General features: G+C 34.8%; 2 protein-coding genes across 3 annotated transcripts; both read left to right on the top strand.

Annotated features, from left to right (window-relative positions):
* The first annotated feature begins 942 nt into the window (after window positions 1-942).
* Window positions 943-3,796, top strand: LOC145231914 (insulin-like growth factor 2 mRNA-binding protein 1). The gene has a single exon (XM_080096380.1). It carries the CDS (start codon window positions 1,064-1,066, stop codon window positions 2,867-2,869), a length of 1,806 nt encoding a protein of 601 aa, XP_079952506.1. The 5' UTR covers window positions 943-1,063; the 3' UTR covers window positions 2,870-3,796.
* A 100-nt stretch (window positions 3,797-3,896) lies between these two features.
* On the top strand, window positions 3,897-19,477 carry LOC145231912 (endoplasmic reticulum aminopeptidase 2-like). Of its 2 annotated transcripts, none has more exons than XM_080096376.1 (18): window positions 3,897-4,022; window positions 4,562-4,732; window positions 5,904-6,052; window positions 6,808-6,910; window positions 7,347-7,785; window positions 9,097-9,294; window positions 10,063-10,213; window positions 10,567-10,746; window positions 11,942-12,136; window positions 14,148-14,305; window positions 14,622-14,693; window positions 15,006-15,212; window positions 15,837-16,072; window positions 16,505-16,657; window positions 17,519-17,625; window positions 17,792-17,964; window positions 18,356-18,503; window positions 18,723-19,477. In XM_080096376.1, the coding sequence occupies exons 2-18, from the start codon at window positions 4,581-4,583 to the stop codon at window positions 18,911-18,913; spliced, it is 3,012 nt and encodes a 1,003-aa protein (XP_079952502.1). In that variant the 5' UTR covers window positions 3,897-4,022; window positions 4,562-4,580; the 3' UTR covers window positions 18,914-19,477. The 2 variants fall into 2 exon arrangements, with proteins under 2 accessions (XP_079952502.1, XP_079952503.1); XM_080096377.1 differs by having other exon boundaries at window positions 3,897-4,064.
* The last annotated feature ends 34 nt before the right edge of the window (window positions 19,478-19,511 follow it).

Genomic DNA, 19,511 nt, shown 5'->3' with positions numbered 1-19,511 from the left:
TGACAAAAAATCCTCCTCATCAATGATCGGAGCAGGAAAAGACCACCTATACCTCCATTTTTATCATAAAATACAACATATCCACAGCGCTACAAGGCGACACTGGTCCAAGTTTTTCTTTGGTCTGGTCTGGTCTACCTTTTACCCATTGCCATTTGCTAGTGAATTTCAAAAAGGAACCTGAATCAGGAATTGTAATTGAATTACAGCATGAGTATTTCCAAATACCAATTTGTCATACAAGAATTTTACCGGATACTTACTTGCACAGCAAAAAAATGACGCTTTGCAATGTAAACAATAGCTTTTACTAGCTCTACAAACCAACGTTAACTCCACGGCACGTTTATTTACGATACCGCAACCGCGCTAAATTTTTATTTTTAAATAGCAGCAATAAAGCATAGGTATGTGTGTGGTAGTCCAGGAATACGGCAGTGGTACAGTTTACACATTAATATCATACCTTTCCCAAATGATGGCAAACAATATTGCTTTTCAACGACAAACATGGGGCAAACTCCAAACTACGTGTTTTGTTGATAAGTCCCAAATATGGCAGCAAAAATCGCGGGAAGTTTAATTCACTTGGATTCATGTGCTCAAAATCTTATCAACCAAACAAGCACGATTCTGCCCCGAATCAATGAAATGATTTAAAAAATATTTTCAAATAAATGCAACAGTTTTCTTAACCATGTTTTGTTCTTTGATTGATAAAGTTGTCTTTGAACGCAGTTTACACTCACGTTTGGAACAAAATAGAAGTGGTAAAATATGTTATAGTTTTAGTTTTTTAGTGTTTTAAATGTAGTTTTCAGTCTAAAAGTTACAGATTATGCTGCTCCTATGTCTGCTGCAGCTGATTTAACTCAATTTAAAATCTTGTTTTGTAAAAATTGTGAATTATTACGTCAAACACCATACACGCGGGACTTCGGGTCAAAGGTGAGTATTTCGGAAGTCAACCACGTTGAGCTGCAGTTCAGAAAAAACTGGAAACAGGAAAGCGAGGTATTTGCAGTTCGTCATTTTAGTCTATAACCCAGTCATATTGGTCAACATGAATAAGATCTATATCGGAAACTTGCCGCAAGACATCGAACAACAGTCACTCTGCGACGCATTTATGGAGCATTGTAACGTAGAACTGACCGGCGTGGTTGTCAACCAAAAAGGCTTTGCATTCGCCGATTGCAAAGATCCAGTTGCCGCGGACCGCGCAATCGAGCATATGAACGGCTTTGCGTTTAACGGGGGCAAAGAAATGAGTGTGGAGCATTCGGTTCCACGCGGCTCTCGCAGCAGAAAGGTTCAGGTCCGCCACATTCCATCGCATCTTAACTGGGAAGAGCTTGACAAGCTACTTGCCGAGTTTGGAACCGTTGACAACTGTGAGCAGGTCTCCACAGAATCTGATACAGCCACTGTAAAGGTTACCTACAGCACGCGTGCGGAGGCTCAAGCAGCAATCCGTGATCTCAATGGAAAATCTGTTGAGGGAAGCATTCTGAAAGTCACTCTGCTACCGGATTCATATGATGCCATTCGTCAAAATAGAGGAGCACGCTTTAGCAATGGTGGCAATTTTCACAACGGCCCATTTAATAACAACCAAAATTATGCCAACCGACCAAAAAGTGTCCCAGAGTTACCCACACGAATGTTAGTTCCCAGCCAGTTAGTGGGAGCTATTATTGGAAAGGGTGGTGAATCTATTCGGGCAATCACACAGAAAACACATGCGCGAATCGACGTCCACCGCAAGGACAACCCTGGTGCTACAGAAAAGGCTATAACCATTAATGGATCCACTGAAGCATGTGGAGCTGCTGTTGCTGCTATTTTGGAAATAGTTCGTGAAGAGGATCGCAATGCCAGAATGGCTGCTGGAACATGGGATGATAATGAAATTCCATTGAAAATTCTAGCTCACAACTCTTTAATTGGTCGCTTGATAGGCAAAGAAGGTCGCAACCTCAAAGCAATTCAAGAAAAAGTTGATGCTAAAATTGCTATCTCCAATAGTATGGCTGACATGCAACAATACAACGTGGAGCGTACCATTGCGATTTATGGTGACAATGAAAAATGTGCTGCTGCAGAAGTGCTGCTTATGGAAAAACTCCGATCCTGCTATGAAAATGACATGATGGCTGCTTACCAGCAACCCCAACATTACCCAGGCTTGAACATGAACCAACTTAACATGTTTCCTGGGCTCCATGGAGGTTATCCACAACGCGATCCTATTTATGGCATGAACAACAACTACATGAATGCCCCAGGATACCGCAATACTCCAGGGTTTAATGGTGAAGGTAGAGGACAGGAAAGTGAAACCTGTACCCTGTATATTCCATCTGAATCTGTTGGGGCCATGATTGGAACCAAAGGCAGCCACATTCGCAATATCTCCCGCATTGCTAATGCTTCGATCAAAATTGTTCCACCAGAGGAGGGTGATGATGAAAAACAAAGAAGAGTTACCATCATGGGAAATCCGGAGGGCCAGTGGAAGTCACAGTTCTGCATTTTTGACAAATTGAAGCAGGAAGGTTTTTTTAATGAGCAAGATGAAAAGCTTACTTCAGAGATGACCATTCCAGCATCGATAGTTGGACGAGTCATTGGCAAAGGAGGCAATAATGTGCGTGAGTTGCAACGGCTCACCAGCTCTGAGGTTGTGATACCTCGTCAAAGTGAAACAGAAGGCTTGGAGGAGGTTCCAGTCAAAATAGTTGGTCATTTCTTTGCAATTCAGTCAGCGCAGCGCAAAATTCGTGAGCTTCTGGTCAAAGCAAAAGAGGCTGAAAGAGTTGGAAAAATGCGACCCAACAACATCGCACCACCCCCTGTCACCAATTAAAGAAATGGACACAACCACAACTGCTTGTACAAAAACAACCTTGAACAATTTGATGTGTATCTTAGTTACTAACTGTCCCACATGCCATTAATTTAGTCACATAACCACATTTGTTAGCTCGGACCAGTAAAAGCTTGTGTCACAAGGAGCTGTTAACTTGCCGGTTATGTTCTAGTGCTTCTCGGTGTACCCTGTCAGAATATCAAACAAATTTGCATGCATTGCTGTCAAACGTAATTATCTGTGTATTACCAGCACACTTGATCGGACTTTAACAACTGGCGATGGTTTATTTTGCATGAAATGAAGTATGGTCAGCGCAACATCACTGAAAATGCTGCTATTTTTCACTTTGTGGGTTTCAAAAGTTCCTTTCCGTCAAAATTACATGTAAAATAATTGGTGAGTATTGGCCATTGTTTGAGGTAAAGCATAAGAAAGTCTCTTATGTTCTACCTCTTTCGTATAAGTTTTTACTTCTTTTAATATTCCTTTACGGGGGGGTTGTAACTTTGCAGTTGTAGCTTTTTTTCTCTTTTTTTTATTTTTTATGTTTTGAAGCTAGTGGTTTTCATGCTGCCAGTGGACTCTTTGTGTGCCTGTTTGTCTTTTGCCAAAATTACATCATGGCAATGTTTCGTTTTCATAATAATCGACTCAGTTCCCTTAGTTTCGATCGAACTTTAAGCCCACAAGTGGTGACAATGCAACCGAGCGAGACTGATCCATCAAGCGACCAAGCACAGTTGTTGCCATGTGCTCCACATTTTGAAATGAAGATCTTTGACAAAGCATTTTCTGACCATATGTTTCAAAGGTGTCACTTGTTTCACACACACACCAAAATTTGTGGTGACTGTTTTGCGTGCTTCGTAACTTTGTTTTGTGTGTTTTCAACAAAAACGTTCATTAAAATGTTTCTTTCTGCTTTTGTTTCCTGTTTTTGGCTTTCTGCAGCTTTGATATATTTGGTTAAGATCTCAAAAATCAGCGAATAGTTTCAAACTTCAGTATGAGTTCTAATTGGGATTGTTGTGTTGTATGTGTTCATAGATGTAGGCTGTTAGTATAATACTGGGTAATATCAAGTATGCAAAAACAAAGAAAAGGTTGCACAAGTCACCAAACGCCGCAAATAAAGATTTAAAAGCAGGTGATTTTTGCCATGATTATTGAATTAATCATTCTTAAACATGTGAGTATTAACCAAAGTTTAAAGAAAAATTGTAGTACTTATTGCATGCACTCAGCCAAACTCAACATTAACAATAACAACATTGGCAGCTTGAATAATTGCTTCAAACTATATCTAAATTTCATCATATCAAACCATAATAAGCCCTTTCCTTCACTTTTTTGAGCAAAATTTAACAATTTGTTAAATGAAAACAATTTCTAGTAACTCTCAATTTTGAGACGACATGCTGTTGTCAATGTTTTCCACTCCAGACACTGCCTGATAATTTTGTTTGACTTTATACTAGCAGGGAGATAATATCAGACTTTTATAAGTAGTGTATTGTGTTACAAGGCCCCAATAAAACCGCAAGATAAGGTTTTGTGATTATGCTTAAAACAGGATTTGACTAGGCGATAAATAGCTTAAAAAAAACCTTAAAAAGCATTTCACGTAAAGCTAAGTATTTTTGCCCATCACTTTGTACACAACTATCACATATTACATTACTGTAGACATTGTAAAGAGCAAGCTATGTCATCCAATGCTCTTCTTAACTGGACTGGATCAAGTGATGAAGATGACAATGAAGGTGGTGCTGTACTCATGTCATCATTGCATGAGTATGATGTTGATGAAGATGATACAAGTCAACTGTTGAACTATAGAGTTGAAAATCGAACACGGTATTTTTTGCATTCATTCTTAAACTTATCAAAGCGTGTAGATTTGTGTTCATTTGCCATCGTGGGGAGTAGCATTCACTGTGTCTCTGTAATGTTATTTATGTCTTAATCAATGCATATTGAGTTGTTTGTATGTATAATGAGGTAACAAACTAAAACTATTGAACACTATATATGGATCTGTTTATCATTTGATGATGAAAATAATAGGCAAATAGATGTAAAAAGCGACATGCTTTATTGTTCAAACATTTTATGTGACTCACATGGATATAAACGGGTGTAATTAATGTGGCCCTTCATATCACTGATAATGGCATGAACATTTGCCGAAAGAATGAAACATCTCACTTTTTACTTATGTTTGGGCCATTACTTCCATTAAAATAAAATTAATTTCTTAAATACCATCACCATAACTCACTAATATAATGGATATGTTTGTATTAGGTAATATTCTCTTTCAAAATCCTTTCCAACCCAAGGTGCTGTGCATAACTACCAATCTGTTGTGGTATTGTAAGTTGTTAAACCAAGCGAAGGATGAGACACATGGCTACACACATGGGTTGCCACCCTTAGCAAACAAGCACTGATAGTCTACTCTAGGTTACCATGTGTTTGCCATGCGTTGACAAACCAGCTAACCTGTAATAGTATCAGGTCAAATAGTGTGAAAGTTTGCTGACTAAAATATTTTTGATGTGAGTTAAAGAGACTTTGATATTGCTGAAATATTGTAATGTTAAATGCTGATCATTTGTGTGTTAGTGCATTTTACAGTGCTTAGACTCCAATCTAGTAAGAATGAATTGTATATCGAAAAAGGTTGCATAGGAAATGCCCTTTGTTCTCTGTGTGATTTAAACCTTTGCGGTAGCAAATTTTGTCAGTCCATACATTTGTACAATTTGACTAGATATGGATTTAAGGCAACGTTTTTTTCGGTAAGCTGCACTGTGTTATCAAAGAAAAAATATGAACAGAAAAAAAACATTTTCTAGAAGCAATTTGTTAAATTAAAGATTAGAGGAATTAAGTGTTTGATTTAAGCATAAATTACCATAGTTTTACAAGTGTGTTAGTTGTATTTTCAAATTATGCTTAAGTAATCATTGAAAATATTTCGTTCTTAGCGGAACATAATCAGTTGCTCATATTCTTTATCCAGAAATCGGAATCCTATTCCACTTTCCTCATCAGCTTTGGAGAGGATTAAGGAAGAAAAAAAGTACAAATATTCTCTTGTTTCTGTTCTCATAATTGGGGTGTGTTTGCTTCTCATGGTTAATATAGGTCTTGGTTATAGAAAATGTGAAGGTAAGGCTTTTATCACAACTACTGTTATGTGTTGAGTTTTGTAAAAAAAGCTATTTTTTTCTAACTTCATGTAAAACTATACTTGATGTATTGGTTCTGAGAATTTCATAGACATATTTTTTGAAGAAAATTACAAATATATAGGAGGCATTGCATGTTTGCTTAAATTGCTTACAAAGGTAGAAAAGATGCAAGTACTCATAGCCAATAGATTTGTTCTTCATTTACATTTTTTCTTTATTCTCTTGGCTCCTATGCCTTAACTATCGTTTTGTCTAGATTTGACCAAAATTGCTTTATTCCCCATATATTTTTGCTGTTGGCACACACAGTGGTAAAGACAAAGTAAAGACACTTTTTGAATTTGACTACAAACCTGTTTCCATAGATAAACACAAACACATTTTGTGTTAGTATATATACATTTGTTATAGACAGCAAGAAAGCATGCTACTTACAGTTCTAATAAGCCATCCATTTCAATCATATAAATGTCTTTAATGACGAATATAACAGCCCAAATAGACGTAAAAAGCAAAATGCTTCATTATTCAAACATTTTGGTAAATGCTCATGCCATCATGATATGAAGGGCCACATCAGCCGTTTATAACCACAACGTTTAAACGGTAAGCATGGCGCTTATAAAAGTCCATTTGGGCCATTATATCCATCATGAAACTTGTTAATAGATCCGTGTATAGTGTTTCAAAATACAAATGTACTTTTAACTGTAAGTTTATTTTTATTATAAGGTCAAGATGGAACATCAAAGCATAAAGTTTTGAAACCAAAACCTCAAGCTACTGTTTGTCGAGACAACATCACCAAAGTGATATTTCCATGGCAACAGTACAGGTCAGAAAAAGTTATCTATGTCGAGATCTGCCTAAAATTTTTACATCCCAGTGGATTTAATTTCTACAATAAAAGATCATTCCTAATTTTGTTGCCACTCTTGGTTTGTCAGCTATTCCATCTTAATCAAATTCTAAGGAAAAAAATCAATACCCAGAGTCTGGCTGTTGCAAATGGGTTTACCTCTGCATTAGTTGCTAGAAAATCATTTTTTGTGTAAATAACACGGGATTGGTGCCTAATACATTTAAAGCAATAATTTATATCTTAAATTATTTCTTTTGAAACTGTTTACCAATTTTCCTTTTTAAGCACATACATTCTAAACAAAGCTTACTTTAAAATGTTGCAGAGTAAAAACACACCTTTTTGATACAGAAAGGAAGAAATAATTGTGTTTTTATCTAATAAAAATTGTCACTTCTTGTCTTTACAGATTGCCTTCAGCAATAAAACCACATGTTTACAGTATATTTCTGCATCCAAATTTGACAACATTTGACTGCACTGGTCACATCAATATCACCTTTGAAGTCCAAGAAGAAACCAACCATATTATTTTTCATTCTGGAGCAAAACTACAACTATTTGACATTTATATTGTCTTGCCAAACAAAAAACATATAAAACCAACAAGCAAGCTTTATTGTGAAAAAAATGAAATGGTGGCCCTGAAATTTTCCAATTCTCTTGCTAAACGTTCCCATTATTTATTACACATCAAGTTTTCATATAAGCTGGACTTTTCACTGAAAGGGTTTTATCTCAGTCGATACAAGAAATCCAATGGAAAGGAAATGGTTATTGCAACAACCCAATTTGAAACTGTTGATGCAAGAAAGGCTTTTCCTTGTTTTGATGAACCAATATTTAAGGTATGTATTGTGTTTAAACAACTGATACACAGACAAAGTTATCAGTCGGCACAATTTTCTATTTTGTTTTGTGATTTTTTTTATTTATCCTATTTTACCCATAGTTTAAAGGGTAACATTTATTAGTTTGCATAGTTAAAAGGTGTTTTAACATATATATATAATAATTCTTTTTAAATCATATAGCAGAGTAGATTTTGTAATAATCATGGCTTGTTTTGCCATCATGCTCTGGCAAAAATTATCGAACCACACCCCTTAAGTTTCCTAATGCAGTATAACGTCACTAGCTCAGGACATCAATAATTCACGATGTGGTCATGGCTGCTAAGCTTTAGTTGTATTATTCTTTATGCACTAAAACACCTTCCTTGGAACAAAAGCCCTAAACATGACTTTATAGGCACATCAGTTTTTCTATTTTTGTTGTTTAATAATGTTTGACTTTTACTGCATTTTAAACAACACAAAACACTCACTAAACCAGTGCTTGTGAACCTTTTTTTTAAATCGTACACCCTTTTAACGTTTACTCAGACCTTGTACACACCCAAAACTGTAACTTGTTCTTAACTTTTTAATGCAAAAATAACCATGACTAACAAGAGAAGAATTAAATTATGTCGTCCCAAATGGAATTTAGTAATCTACTGACTATGTACACTTGAGATACAGTTGTACCATGTATTGTACACTCTGCTCTAAAACACAAATCTGCCTGTTGTGATACTTCATCATATAGGTGTATTACATATGCCTATATGGTACACCCCAGTACACCCCATCACAGTGGTACACCCTTTAAAAATTATGGTACACCCTGGGGTGTATGATATAGCCGGTTGAAAGGCACTGCACTAAACTACCTAATAAAAGTTATGTTTCTACTGGAAAGACAGGGACACAGGTTATGTTTGTTGAATGTCTCTTTAACTTTTAGTTAAGTATCTGATGCTATCGCTTTGTTTTGTGAGTATCTCTACAATAACATTATTTTTCTGTCGGTTTAAAATGTGCTTTCGGTTTAAAAGTTTAGTCTATTCATTTTATGACAATCATGAAAAACCACAAAAAACAGAATCAGTTAATCCGTATCTTTGTCTAATTTTGACAAAACTTGAGGTACAAATGATTTGTAATGTGGGAAGGCTTTAACTTTTCAAAATCGGTTAATCGAGGCTTATGCCTAATCTGGACAACTTTTTTGGTTCAAACGTGTCCAGGTTAACTGAGATTTACTGTATATCTTTTTTTACTGAAAATTGAACTGAAATTAATTACCGTACTAATTTATAATACAAAATTTTTCAGGTGAATGTATCTTTACAAATGGTGAGAGATAAGCATTACCAAACACTTTTCAACATGCCTTTAAAATCTACTGCTTCCATCAGCAACAATCTTGAGATAGATGACTTTTATGCAACCCCTAAAATGAGTTCCTATCTTATTGCATTCATTGTTTCGGACTTCCAGAGCGTTACAAACTCCACGCCAAGCGGGATAAAGGTAAATTGATGAATTATGAATGAGTCTCCAGGGCATGCATTGATGGGTACATTGCATGGAAAATTGTTTCAAAAATGTAAAATGAAAAGAAAAAGGGTAGAAAAGTTTTATCTGCAAACCCTAAAAGTGTTCTTTAGACCAGTGGTTCCCAACCTGGGGTCCGCGGACCCCCAATGGGTCCGTGAGATGGTTTTAGGGGGTCCGTGGAAGCAAACATTAGTAGTACCATTAACCAACAGTAAAATATTTGTAAGTTTTTAAACCATTTCTGCAATCCTGCATATGAGTGCAGATTGTTTATTAAACCTTTGTATCAGGAAATATTACATTTTTGTGATTGTTATCTCCATTGTGACATCACAACACACATCAACAATGAATTTTATAGTGCTTTGTTTCATGTTTTGTACACTAGAAAATTTATCTCTTTGTTGGATTGACTTCTACAGTACATAATGTCATTGAGACTGTGAAGGTTGATTTAAATGCTGCCTAAAAACGATAATATATGTATAATACAAGAAACAAAGAAAGACTTCCGGTAAAATACATTGGGGGTCCGCAGGCGTATAAAATTTACAAAAGGGGTCCGTGACTACAAAAAGGTTGGGAACCACTGCTTTAGACTGTTCAATGTTAATTTACAACAGCAATAAAAACCATGTTTTCTAAACAAACGCTCACAAGTTCCCAAATTTGAATGCATTTTTCTGTGTGTTTTAGTGCTTTATCATACTAATAAGATTTTACTTAAACCTGTACTAATAGGTATCTGTCTATGCATCTGCTGACAAAATGGGACAGCTAGATTTTGCACTGAAAACGGCTGTAAATGTGTTGGACTTTTATGAAAAGTTTTTCAAAATACCTTTTCCTCTTGAGAAAATGGATCTAGTTGCAATACCGGACTTTGCTGCAGGTGGTGAAAATGCATATCTTTGCTTTTGTTACATATTTCCAACATAATAATATATTTTCTCTGTAAATACTGCATAAAAAATGTAAATACTTTATGAGTATATCACAAATTTGGAAACATTTGTTTCAAGGCTGAAATCAGCTAGCTTTAGTATAAAAAACATATATATTTCCATTATGCAAGCATCTTTAGTGTCTTATTCAAATAGAATCATTTAAGTAGATATTTTAATGTATCAGAAATGGATCAATTTGATTTCACTGCTAAATAAGTTTCATTTTGTTCAAAGATTTTGTAAATACATCCTAATTGAACTGTAATCTAGCAGTTAACTTTATGTTTTTATACAATAGGTGCAATGGAGAACTGGGGTCTTATAACATACAGGGAAACAGCAATTTTATATGACCCCATTACATCAGGAATTTCTGATAAGGAGTGGGTTGCTATAGTGATTGCACATGAAATATCTCATCAGTGGTTTGGAAACTTAGTTACCATGGAATGGTGGAACGACCTCTGGTTAAATGAAGGTGACTCATTTTTATGTTTAATCACAACCTAAATGATTTTATACCTACAATTATGGTTAAAACTTAAGCAATCATTGAAAATGTTTTGTTCTTACTGGAACACAACAATTGCTTGTATTTTTTATCCAGAAATCAGAAACCCATTACAGTATTTTCAAAGCAGTGTTTTTATTTGCTTTGTATATAACAGTGGCTTTTACTTAACCTCATACTGATCATGTACCTACTCATAACTCTTCCTATTGCCGTGTACCACCCAAAAATTCTGTTTAGATGGGTATAACAAGAGCTAGGCCTAATCTTCTTCACTAAGCTTGCATATTCTGAAATGAGACATCCAGAGGAATGCACAAGACACTAGTTGCATTTCATAATCTGACTTAAATTAAGTATAGTGGAAAGCTACTTGCATACCACTATAAAACTCCAGTTTACCACTAAGAGAGATCCCGGTATACACAAACCTCAAAACCTGGGGTGTGCAACATTTTTTGTCGTTGGGCTATTTAACCAATTTCAGACATCAAGCGAGGACCACACAATTTTTTTTCATGTGCACAATAAATTTGAGATTCTTCCCAAGATTCAATACATTTATTTTCTAAAACATACAGTTTCACCGCAACACTGGCTTTCACAACAAAATAATTGTTCACTAGCCAAAGGGAATTACTGCGCCACATTCGGTAAAGTACTTGCAAACTGCTGTATAGCCCACCGGTTGCAAAACCCTTTTTTAGCTTATACTTGTTACATATAGTATAGCAACTTAAAAGATTTACCAAAAACTAGTGGAAGATTTTGCTGAATTCCCAGAGGAAATGAATTCCCATTTTTTCTCTGAATCAATGTGTTGGTGAGGACCACACTAAATAGCTTGGTGGCCCGGATTGTAGTCCATGGGCTGCATGTTGCACACCTCTGCTCTAAACTGACACTTTAACCACTATGTGTACTGTTGGATGTACATGCTGTGGTTCACATATAAGTTTATGTGCAGTGAGAGATTTTATTGTTAGCTGGTAATGTACAAGCATTGCCCAGATCTGTTTACATCAAACATTTGAATATATAAGTGCCAATGTGTTTACCCCATATTGTAATGTTCAATTTGTGTTTAAGTGCTCAACAACTCTAGTAATATTAAAACTGTGTAACCCTGCACAAAAATTAGCAACCAAATGTTACCTTCTAGGTTTCGCCACATATATGGAGTATTTTGGCACCAATGGAATTTATCCACGGTGGAACATTATGAGCGAATTTCCAGTGAAAGAAATCTATGCAGCAATGGGCACGGATGTTTCTCGTTATACCCACCCAATTTCTGTTACGGTTGACAGTTCTGAAGAGACTCGAGAAATCTTTGATGTGATTTCATATGAGAAAGGTATTTTTGTGAAAATTTACAGACAAATGTTTTGTTTAGGGCACCTAATTTTTTTTTCTATAATTGCATACCACCTAAACCCTGTTTAGGTTGGTAGACCAAGAAATAGGCTTATACCTTTTGAATATGATAGCATATTTCTAAAACCAGCAAGGTTAGCAATTCCAAAGGAATGTCCAATACACAAGTTTCATACAAAATAAGGGCTGATCAGTGGGTTGCAATTTTTGAACTTACCTGAATTAGAAACATGCTTGCAGAAAGCTCTTTGCATACCACCTTGCACTAGTCCAGAGATGGAGAACCACTGACCCGCGGGTCACAAAGTGGCCTGCCACATGAACTTTAGCAGGGTTCCTGCGGGTATGGAAAACCTGGAAAAGTTATGAAATTTAGAAAAGTTTTGAAAAAACCCTTTTGCAAAAGTCCTTGTATGGAATTTGGCACCTGTTTTATCGTGAAAATGCCAGATAGAGATAGGAATTTCAAATTACGCAACATTTGCATATTTGTTGCAAGTCAAGCATATTATGGTAAATTGGCAGCATATAGCAAAGCCTTTTTACGAGTTTTACGATGGGAATTGCTAGATTTAAAAAAAATAAGGTTGTGGAAATTTGGGTGTTTTTTCTTGAAAAGTTTTGGAAAAGTCATGGAATTTATAAATGAAAATTGCACGGGAACCCTGTTTTAGTGACCCACTTTTAGTTTCAAAAATTTATACTGATTACTATAGGTAGGGTTACCAGACTTCCAAGATTAAAAAGCAACACAACAGTTAACTGCAAGCCCTTTGCCAGATTGTGTATTGTCTTAAAACACAGATTGTTGAGTCAATTTTGAGGCAACAGATATGTTTATTTAAACATACAACTTGAAATGATTTGTTTTACCTTTGTTGACGCTGTTCAGTTCCACATATTCAGCGAATCCTTGTTTTAAGCTGAAAACTACCTAGGATTGCAAAACTTGCAGAGAAGATGCAGCAACAAGCTTCTCATTGACATTGACATTTAATAAAATATGTGACCCACTTTGTTTTTGTTTTCCGAGTTATGATCTCATGTATGACCCATTCAACTAAAAAGGTTCGCCATCCCTGCAGTAGTGGTTAGCGTACCACAGGTTAAGAACTACTGTTTTAGGGCAACTAAAACTTTGCCTAAATACCATAAACAGACCAATTTGGTTAATTGCATGACCGATTTTGCCGTTTCATGAGGTCAACCGGATTATGTGATGAACTGAGCAATTTTTTTAAAATAGTAGCCACAGTCTGAATTTCCTATGCTATTAAACGGATTTTGCAATTAACATGATCTATAATTTATAGCAGTAAACAATGTATTATTTGATACAGTAATTTTGTACAGTTTGGTTATCATCTAGGGCAGGGGTGCATGACCTTTTTTGACTCAAGGCCGACATTTGAGGTATTCAAACTTTCGGGATCTACCATTCCAATACAAATTATTTATGTGCTGATAGCAAAGCATAACTTGCATTTGTTCCACCCCAGTTTTACGTTTTTGTCATGGTTTGGGTATGATTTTTTTTACATTGCAATGAGCATTATTCGTAAGCTTGATCCAAAACTGATCTTTAAAATACAGTATTAAGAAAAAAAATGGAGGAAAACACCTATTTAAATTTGAAAAAAGAGCAACTACCAGTACAGAACAAAGTAAAAATTACCACTGTAACTATTACTTTTGTGACATAACAATGCACCAGAGTATTTGTGGTGTGAACATATCCGGATATTTTAATGATTAATTCTTACAATAAGATCACCCATGCACAGCAACATTCTTTAAAACCATGATACAAAACAACTATATATTTTATATTATATTATTGTATTATATCTGCATTCCTCACGATCGACTTGATATGAGTCCGAGGTTGAGCACCTCTGATCTATGGTATTAGGACAAAAACTTCCAAATACAGTGTTGGGACAAACTCAAACAAGTCCTGGTGTTTGACAAAGTTATATCACTTTTTACAGGTGGCAGCTTAATATCAATGATGAGTGATTTTTTCGGTGAAGCATTTTTCCAGGGAGTGACAGCATATTTGAATGCACATGCTTATGGAAATGCGGGAAACCAAGACCTGATTGCATCTGTTGCCAATGCAGCTGCCAATTCCAAAGTTAATGTCCAGGTATGTACAAGTACAGTGTACATTCTAACCAGCAAAACAAATGTTTGAAATATGATAGTCTTGTCTGAAAAACTGTAAACAATATTATTCTTTGCTGTTTTAAACTCTTTTGCAATTTTAATTATTCATATCATAGTATGTCAGGCTTTTTGAAGGCAATAAACTGAGTGTGCATGAACTTTACTGGGCTGATTTCATTATGAATAGTCATCTTAACAAAAGTGTCTGATTCTTATGCAAGTTTGTTTTGTGGAGAAAAATGTTAAGCTTATTTTGATTTATATCAGAAGGTTATTCTATCACTTGACTGTTGTAGGCAATGATGGACACATGGACAATTCAACCAGGCTTCCCTGTGGTAACAGTGACATCTAGTGGACATGGAAAGGTAGCAATATGCTTTGTTTTATGAAAGATTTTTGTTTTGGCTTATACCGTTATACCCAAAATTTAATCCTGTATCTGGGAACAACAATATTATTAAAAAACTAAAATTTATCTAAGCCTGGTTTCCACAAATCTTGAGGACCTTTACTTGCTACCTATTTTAGGAAAGCAGTTCTGTCCAAACTGGAAAACAAAGTTTAATGATAGCTGCCAAAATAGCCGTTGTAGATGTCATTAGACTCATGAACAGATATCATGTTCCAAGTGACTTTCTGGCAGTCTTAAAAATTGACAGTATGCACTTGTTTTTTAGGTAACAGTTTCACAAAAGAGATTTTTGTACACAATTGGGACAAATGAACAGCAGAGCAAAGAAATGTGGCAAATTCCCTTGTCTTACATTTCAGACAAAAATACAAATGATGTTGGCCACTTTGTGCTGGACAAGAAGTTAGACTCTATTGAAGTGGATTTCAAATCATGGATAAAATTTAATCATAACGAAACTGGCTACTACCTGGTAAGTAACTGAATCTTGACTCTACTGCTCAAATGTTTTAGGAGCCTAAAATGCCGTATGGTTGGCACAACCACTTTGTATTCACAAGGTTGTGAGTTTTAATCCCATCTTGAACACTTGTTACTTTCTTGAGCAGAAAGCCTAATCGGCATTGCTCCATATCAGAGCAGCCTGATAGGTTGAACTAAATTCGAGTCCCGAAGTCCAAAAATTTAAATACAAAATAATTTAAAAGACTTGCACAAAAACAACGAGATCGTTGCACTCATTGTGAACAAAACAGTCAGACATTGCCCACTCAACGAGAATAAAATAAACTATGGTGTCAATAACATTTTTCTAACACGCTTAGGGTTTGTGGCCAAATAGGAGAGTTTTCTGTTATTTTGTTGACCAATGTTTGAACAATTTGTACGTCAAAACTGATTTTTTATAGCATTTGGAGAGTTTCTTTGTGGATCGATGAAAATGAAGTTATTTTACCCATGTATACAAAAAATTTAAAACCAAAGCACTAACGTATAGGCAAATATGGAAATGAATCCTGATTAGTGTTTTTCCTAATATGTTCATACACTAAAAACAATAACACAAAGACAAATTTGTGCTCATTGTATATTACAGGTGACATATGATAAGAAGCTATGGAAAAGCCTAACTCAGCAGCTCAAATCAGATCCCACTGTTTTCACACCAAATGACAGAGTAGGGCTGCTGGGTGATTCCTTTGCTGCAGCTCACAGTGGACAACTCACTTATGATGAGTTGTTTGATCTTGTTCAGTTTGTCAGGGGTGAATCCGAGTATGTGGTTCTGTATAAAGCATTGGGAAGCCTAACATACATCAAGGATACACTCAAGTGAGTATGGAAAATACAGGTCTTGACTAACAAGATCTGCAAACTTTACAAAGAAGTTTTTGATGCTAGTTTCTTATTTAACAAATTTGTCGTTCAACTGGTGTGATGCTAAACAAATACTAATTGTTTTTCAAAAGCTTGTAGTTTTGCTGATGAATGACAAATTTGTTAAATATGCAACGTGTTGGATGAAATGCCTGTTCAGTATTTGATAGTTTCTTACTCTAAAAAATATGAAATCTTAATGATGTACTTTTAAAAATTTTTGTATTTTTTAGCATATCTAGTATGTATATTTTAAACACACCACCATTTAGCTTTTTGTTTGATTGTCACTGTACGATAAATTGCAGTTTGGAGTTTCAATGTTATACTTGTTATTTCATCCTTGAAATTTTGTCCAAGGAATTGATGATTGTTTTCGTGTGTTAGGTTTCATTTAGATGAATCATCTCACTCTTTGATGAAATCATTTCTAATATATTTACTGCAACCAATATATGACAAAATTGCTTGGAAAGATGCATCCAAACTGACTAGAGAGGAAAATAAACTAAAAACCATGATAACTGATGATATGTGCAAGTATGAAAATAGCGTACAATTTTGTTTAATATTTGTTCTTGTTTGAGCGGTTTGCAACCCACCAAGGCACAGAAGCTATCCTACTACTGTGTGACAAAGGATAGTGTTGCGAAGAAATTGCAAATGAAAAAACATATATTTTACTTGTTCCACGTTTAATTTAAGTTACTTTGGTTTATTTCTTTTGAGTAAATTTTATAGGTGATTAGTACAAACTTAAGACATTATTTTTTTACAAACCCATACAAACCCTTAGTATAAACAGAGCAATAAGAATTTTTATTGTAGTTGTGCCATATAATTAGCATCAAGTGTCTAAAAATGTTTGGAACAAACTTTTTTTTCATACCACACAAATATTTTTAAATAATAATTTTTGTGATATCTTGAAATTTTTGAGATGACATATACCTGATAAGTATTTTTGTCGCATTTTTCTCCATAACTGAATAAGCTTTTCTAAAATGTCGCTGTGAAAGTGAAAACTAGTGTGTCTTTTTCAGCTGAGATTATTTGCCTATTTGACTAAAAATTCCGTTTTGGTCCAAAATTTTGAAGCAAGTTTGATTTTTTTTACAGCCCGAATTGTCACATTGCAAACTAAACAACATTAACATGTTAACAATTTGTCATGAAATTATTGATACACAACACGTTTAAGCCATTTCCAATATGAAAACAAAGTTACAAAGTAGATGTCCTTGTTACCAAAACAGGTGACCCAACTTTGTGCTTTGCACCATAATTTTTAATAAAGATTTGAATCGCATGCTGCAGTAAGAGAAAAAACTGCATTCAGATTGCAATGTGACATATTAGCTTAACTCAGATTAACTGTTTGTTTTAATTCCTGTTTTGCAGAAATGAACACCAGCCTTGTATTGTTAAGGCACTTCAATTGTTTGATACTTGGAAACAAAATCACACAGCTGTTTCTCCAAATGATTTGGAGACTATATTCTATGCAGGTTCTGTTACTTAAATACTGTTGTTATTTGATACTTTTTTCCAATTATGAAAAGAAAGTATATTTAATGTATACATAAAAAACCAGCAACTATTTTAAAAATACCTAATGTTTAATTTTTTGTGCCTACTTCTGACCATTTTTAAAATAGATTTGTTTTTTTCCAGCTGTGGCCCATGGGCCTTCGGCCAATTGGAATTATTTGTGGAACTTGTATGTGAACTCAACCAACCCTGGTTTAAAACGCAAAATTCTTGGCGCTTTGACTTCATCAAATGAAGTTGATCATGTGCTTTCTCTGCAGGGTGAAACTCTTACAACAACCAATATCAGAAGTCAAGTGAGTGAGACATGCCATGTATTTTGTTGTTGAAAAGGGGCAATTGGCTACAAATAACAAATATTTTCAAGAAAACTGTTTTCTATTTATTTGGCAATTTTTGCTATCTGTATATGCCGTAAAACATTTTTAACAACCAACTATTTCTAAGCTGAAGTAAAGGCTGAAACACTTTTGTTATGTAAGGAATCTCATGTAGACAATAGAATGTAAAAAATAATGATTTTTGCTTTGAATCATTTGAATATTTAGACTGTTTCATAAAAAACATGTACAAACCATAAATCTAAAGTAAATGTCATGACAATTTTGTTGGCTGTCTTAGTGTCTTTACGTAATATGTTTTTTTTCCCTTTTAATAAATGTAGTGATAATTCATATATTTTTTCAGGACAGTGACAAAGCTTTAGCAGGCCTTGCCCAGAACTTGGTTGGTTCGGCTTTAACTTGGAAGTTTGTCAGGCAAAATTGGGATGAACTTTTAAAGTTAAATCCTGTTTCAAGCTACAACATGCAACGCATAATTAAAAGTTGCCTACGTAAGCAGAGTTGTTTCATTTGTTTGCAATGTTTTATGAGTTTGGTGAAAAGGGCAACAATTTTTTTCAGCAAAAAATTTTGTTTCTACTATTTTTATAAAAACCTAATGTGCCTAATAAAGGCCTTCAACAATTTTAATTACCATGTAAAAATGGCCTTTTTCAATTAAGTTAAATTGTCTTTAAGTATCATCATATTATTTGCTTTTTTATTTGCAGGTACATTAACAGATGAAAATGACATTTCAGCAGCCAAAGGCTTCTTTAAAGCTCAAGGCATCAGTGATATGAAATTTGTTAAAAGGGATTTGGAATCCGTTCAAATAAATATTCACTGGCTTCAGAACTATCACAGCCCTGTTAAATCTTGGCTTGGGTCCAACAAGCATCAATGGCAAAATACTGCATAATTGCTGTTGGTATATTTTTTGTTTGTCAAGTCTAATCTGGGCAAATTTTTAGGTCCAAATGGGTCAGCATTAAATGAGGTTTGCTGCATATACTAAAAATTCTGTTTGTTTAGTTGCGTTTTTTTGCGGTTCAATCCATCCATGGTATATTGTACATTGCATACATATTGATTTTGGTTGTGGCTGGATAAAATTGTTGTGTTTTAGAGTATTGCTTTTGTGCAACCACCAGTGGCAATGACTTAAAATTGTTACTGGTTTTGAAAAATTATTCAACTGTTTAGAATTACTTGGATTCTCTTTGTTTGTAGTACATGTTTTTTGTGACAAAAAACCTTCCATTGTGTCGCACATTTAAAATGTTATTCCATAATTATGTTGTACCTTTTGAACCACTTTGCATGTATTCTGTCCTGTATTAATGATGTATTTCTATTTTGTACATTTTTGCACAGATTCTGTTTTTTCAAAATGTAGGATTTTTTAACATTATAATTTATGAAATAATGCTGCCTTTATTCTTTATTGAGTATTGTCAATTTTCATACACAATCTCTTCACTTGTGTTGTGTCTTAAATGTACAAATGCTTTTTGTGG

Source organism: Phallusia mammillata, chromosome 6 (assembly GCF_965637545.1).
Source record: "Phallusia mammillata chromosome 6, kaPhaMamm4.hap1.1, whole genome shotgun sequence".
NCBI classification, from domain to species: Eukaryota; Metazoa; Chordata; class Ascidiacea; order Phlebobranchia; family Ascidiidae; genus Phallusia; species Phallusia mammillata.
The sequence above is the reverse complement of the archived record's forward strand: the minus strand, read 5'-3'. Positions and strand labels throughout refer to the sequence as shown.

What these genes read in the sequence shown, in the direction of transcription:
- LOC145231914 (XM_080096380.1), top strand. Translation starts at nt 1,064, where the DNA reads ATGAATAAGATCTATATCGGAAACTTGCCGCAAGACATCGAACAACAG.
- LOC145231912 (XM_080096376.1), top strand. Translation starts at nt 4,581, where the DNA reads ATGTCATCCAATGCTCTTCTTAACTGGACTGGATCAAGTGATGAAGAT. An exon ending in TGGTTATAGAAAATGTGAAG is followed by an intron (nt 6,053 to 6,807) that starts GTAAGGCTTTTA and finishes TTTTATTATAAG; the next exon opens with GTCAAGATGGAACATCAAAG. An exon ending in ACGAAACTGGCTACTACCTG is followed by an intron (nt 15,213 to 15,836) that starts GTAAGTAACTGA and finishes TGTATATTACAG; the next exon opens with GTGACATATGATAAGAAGCT.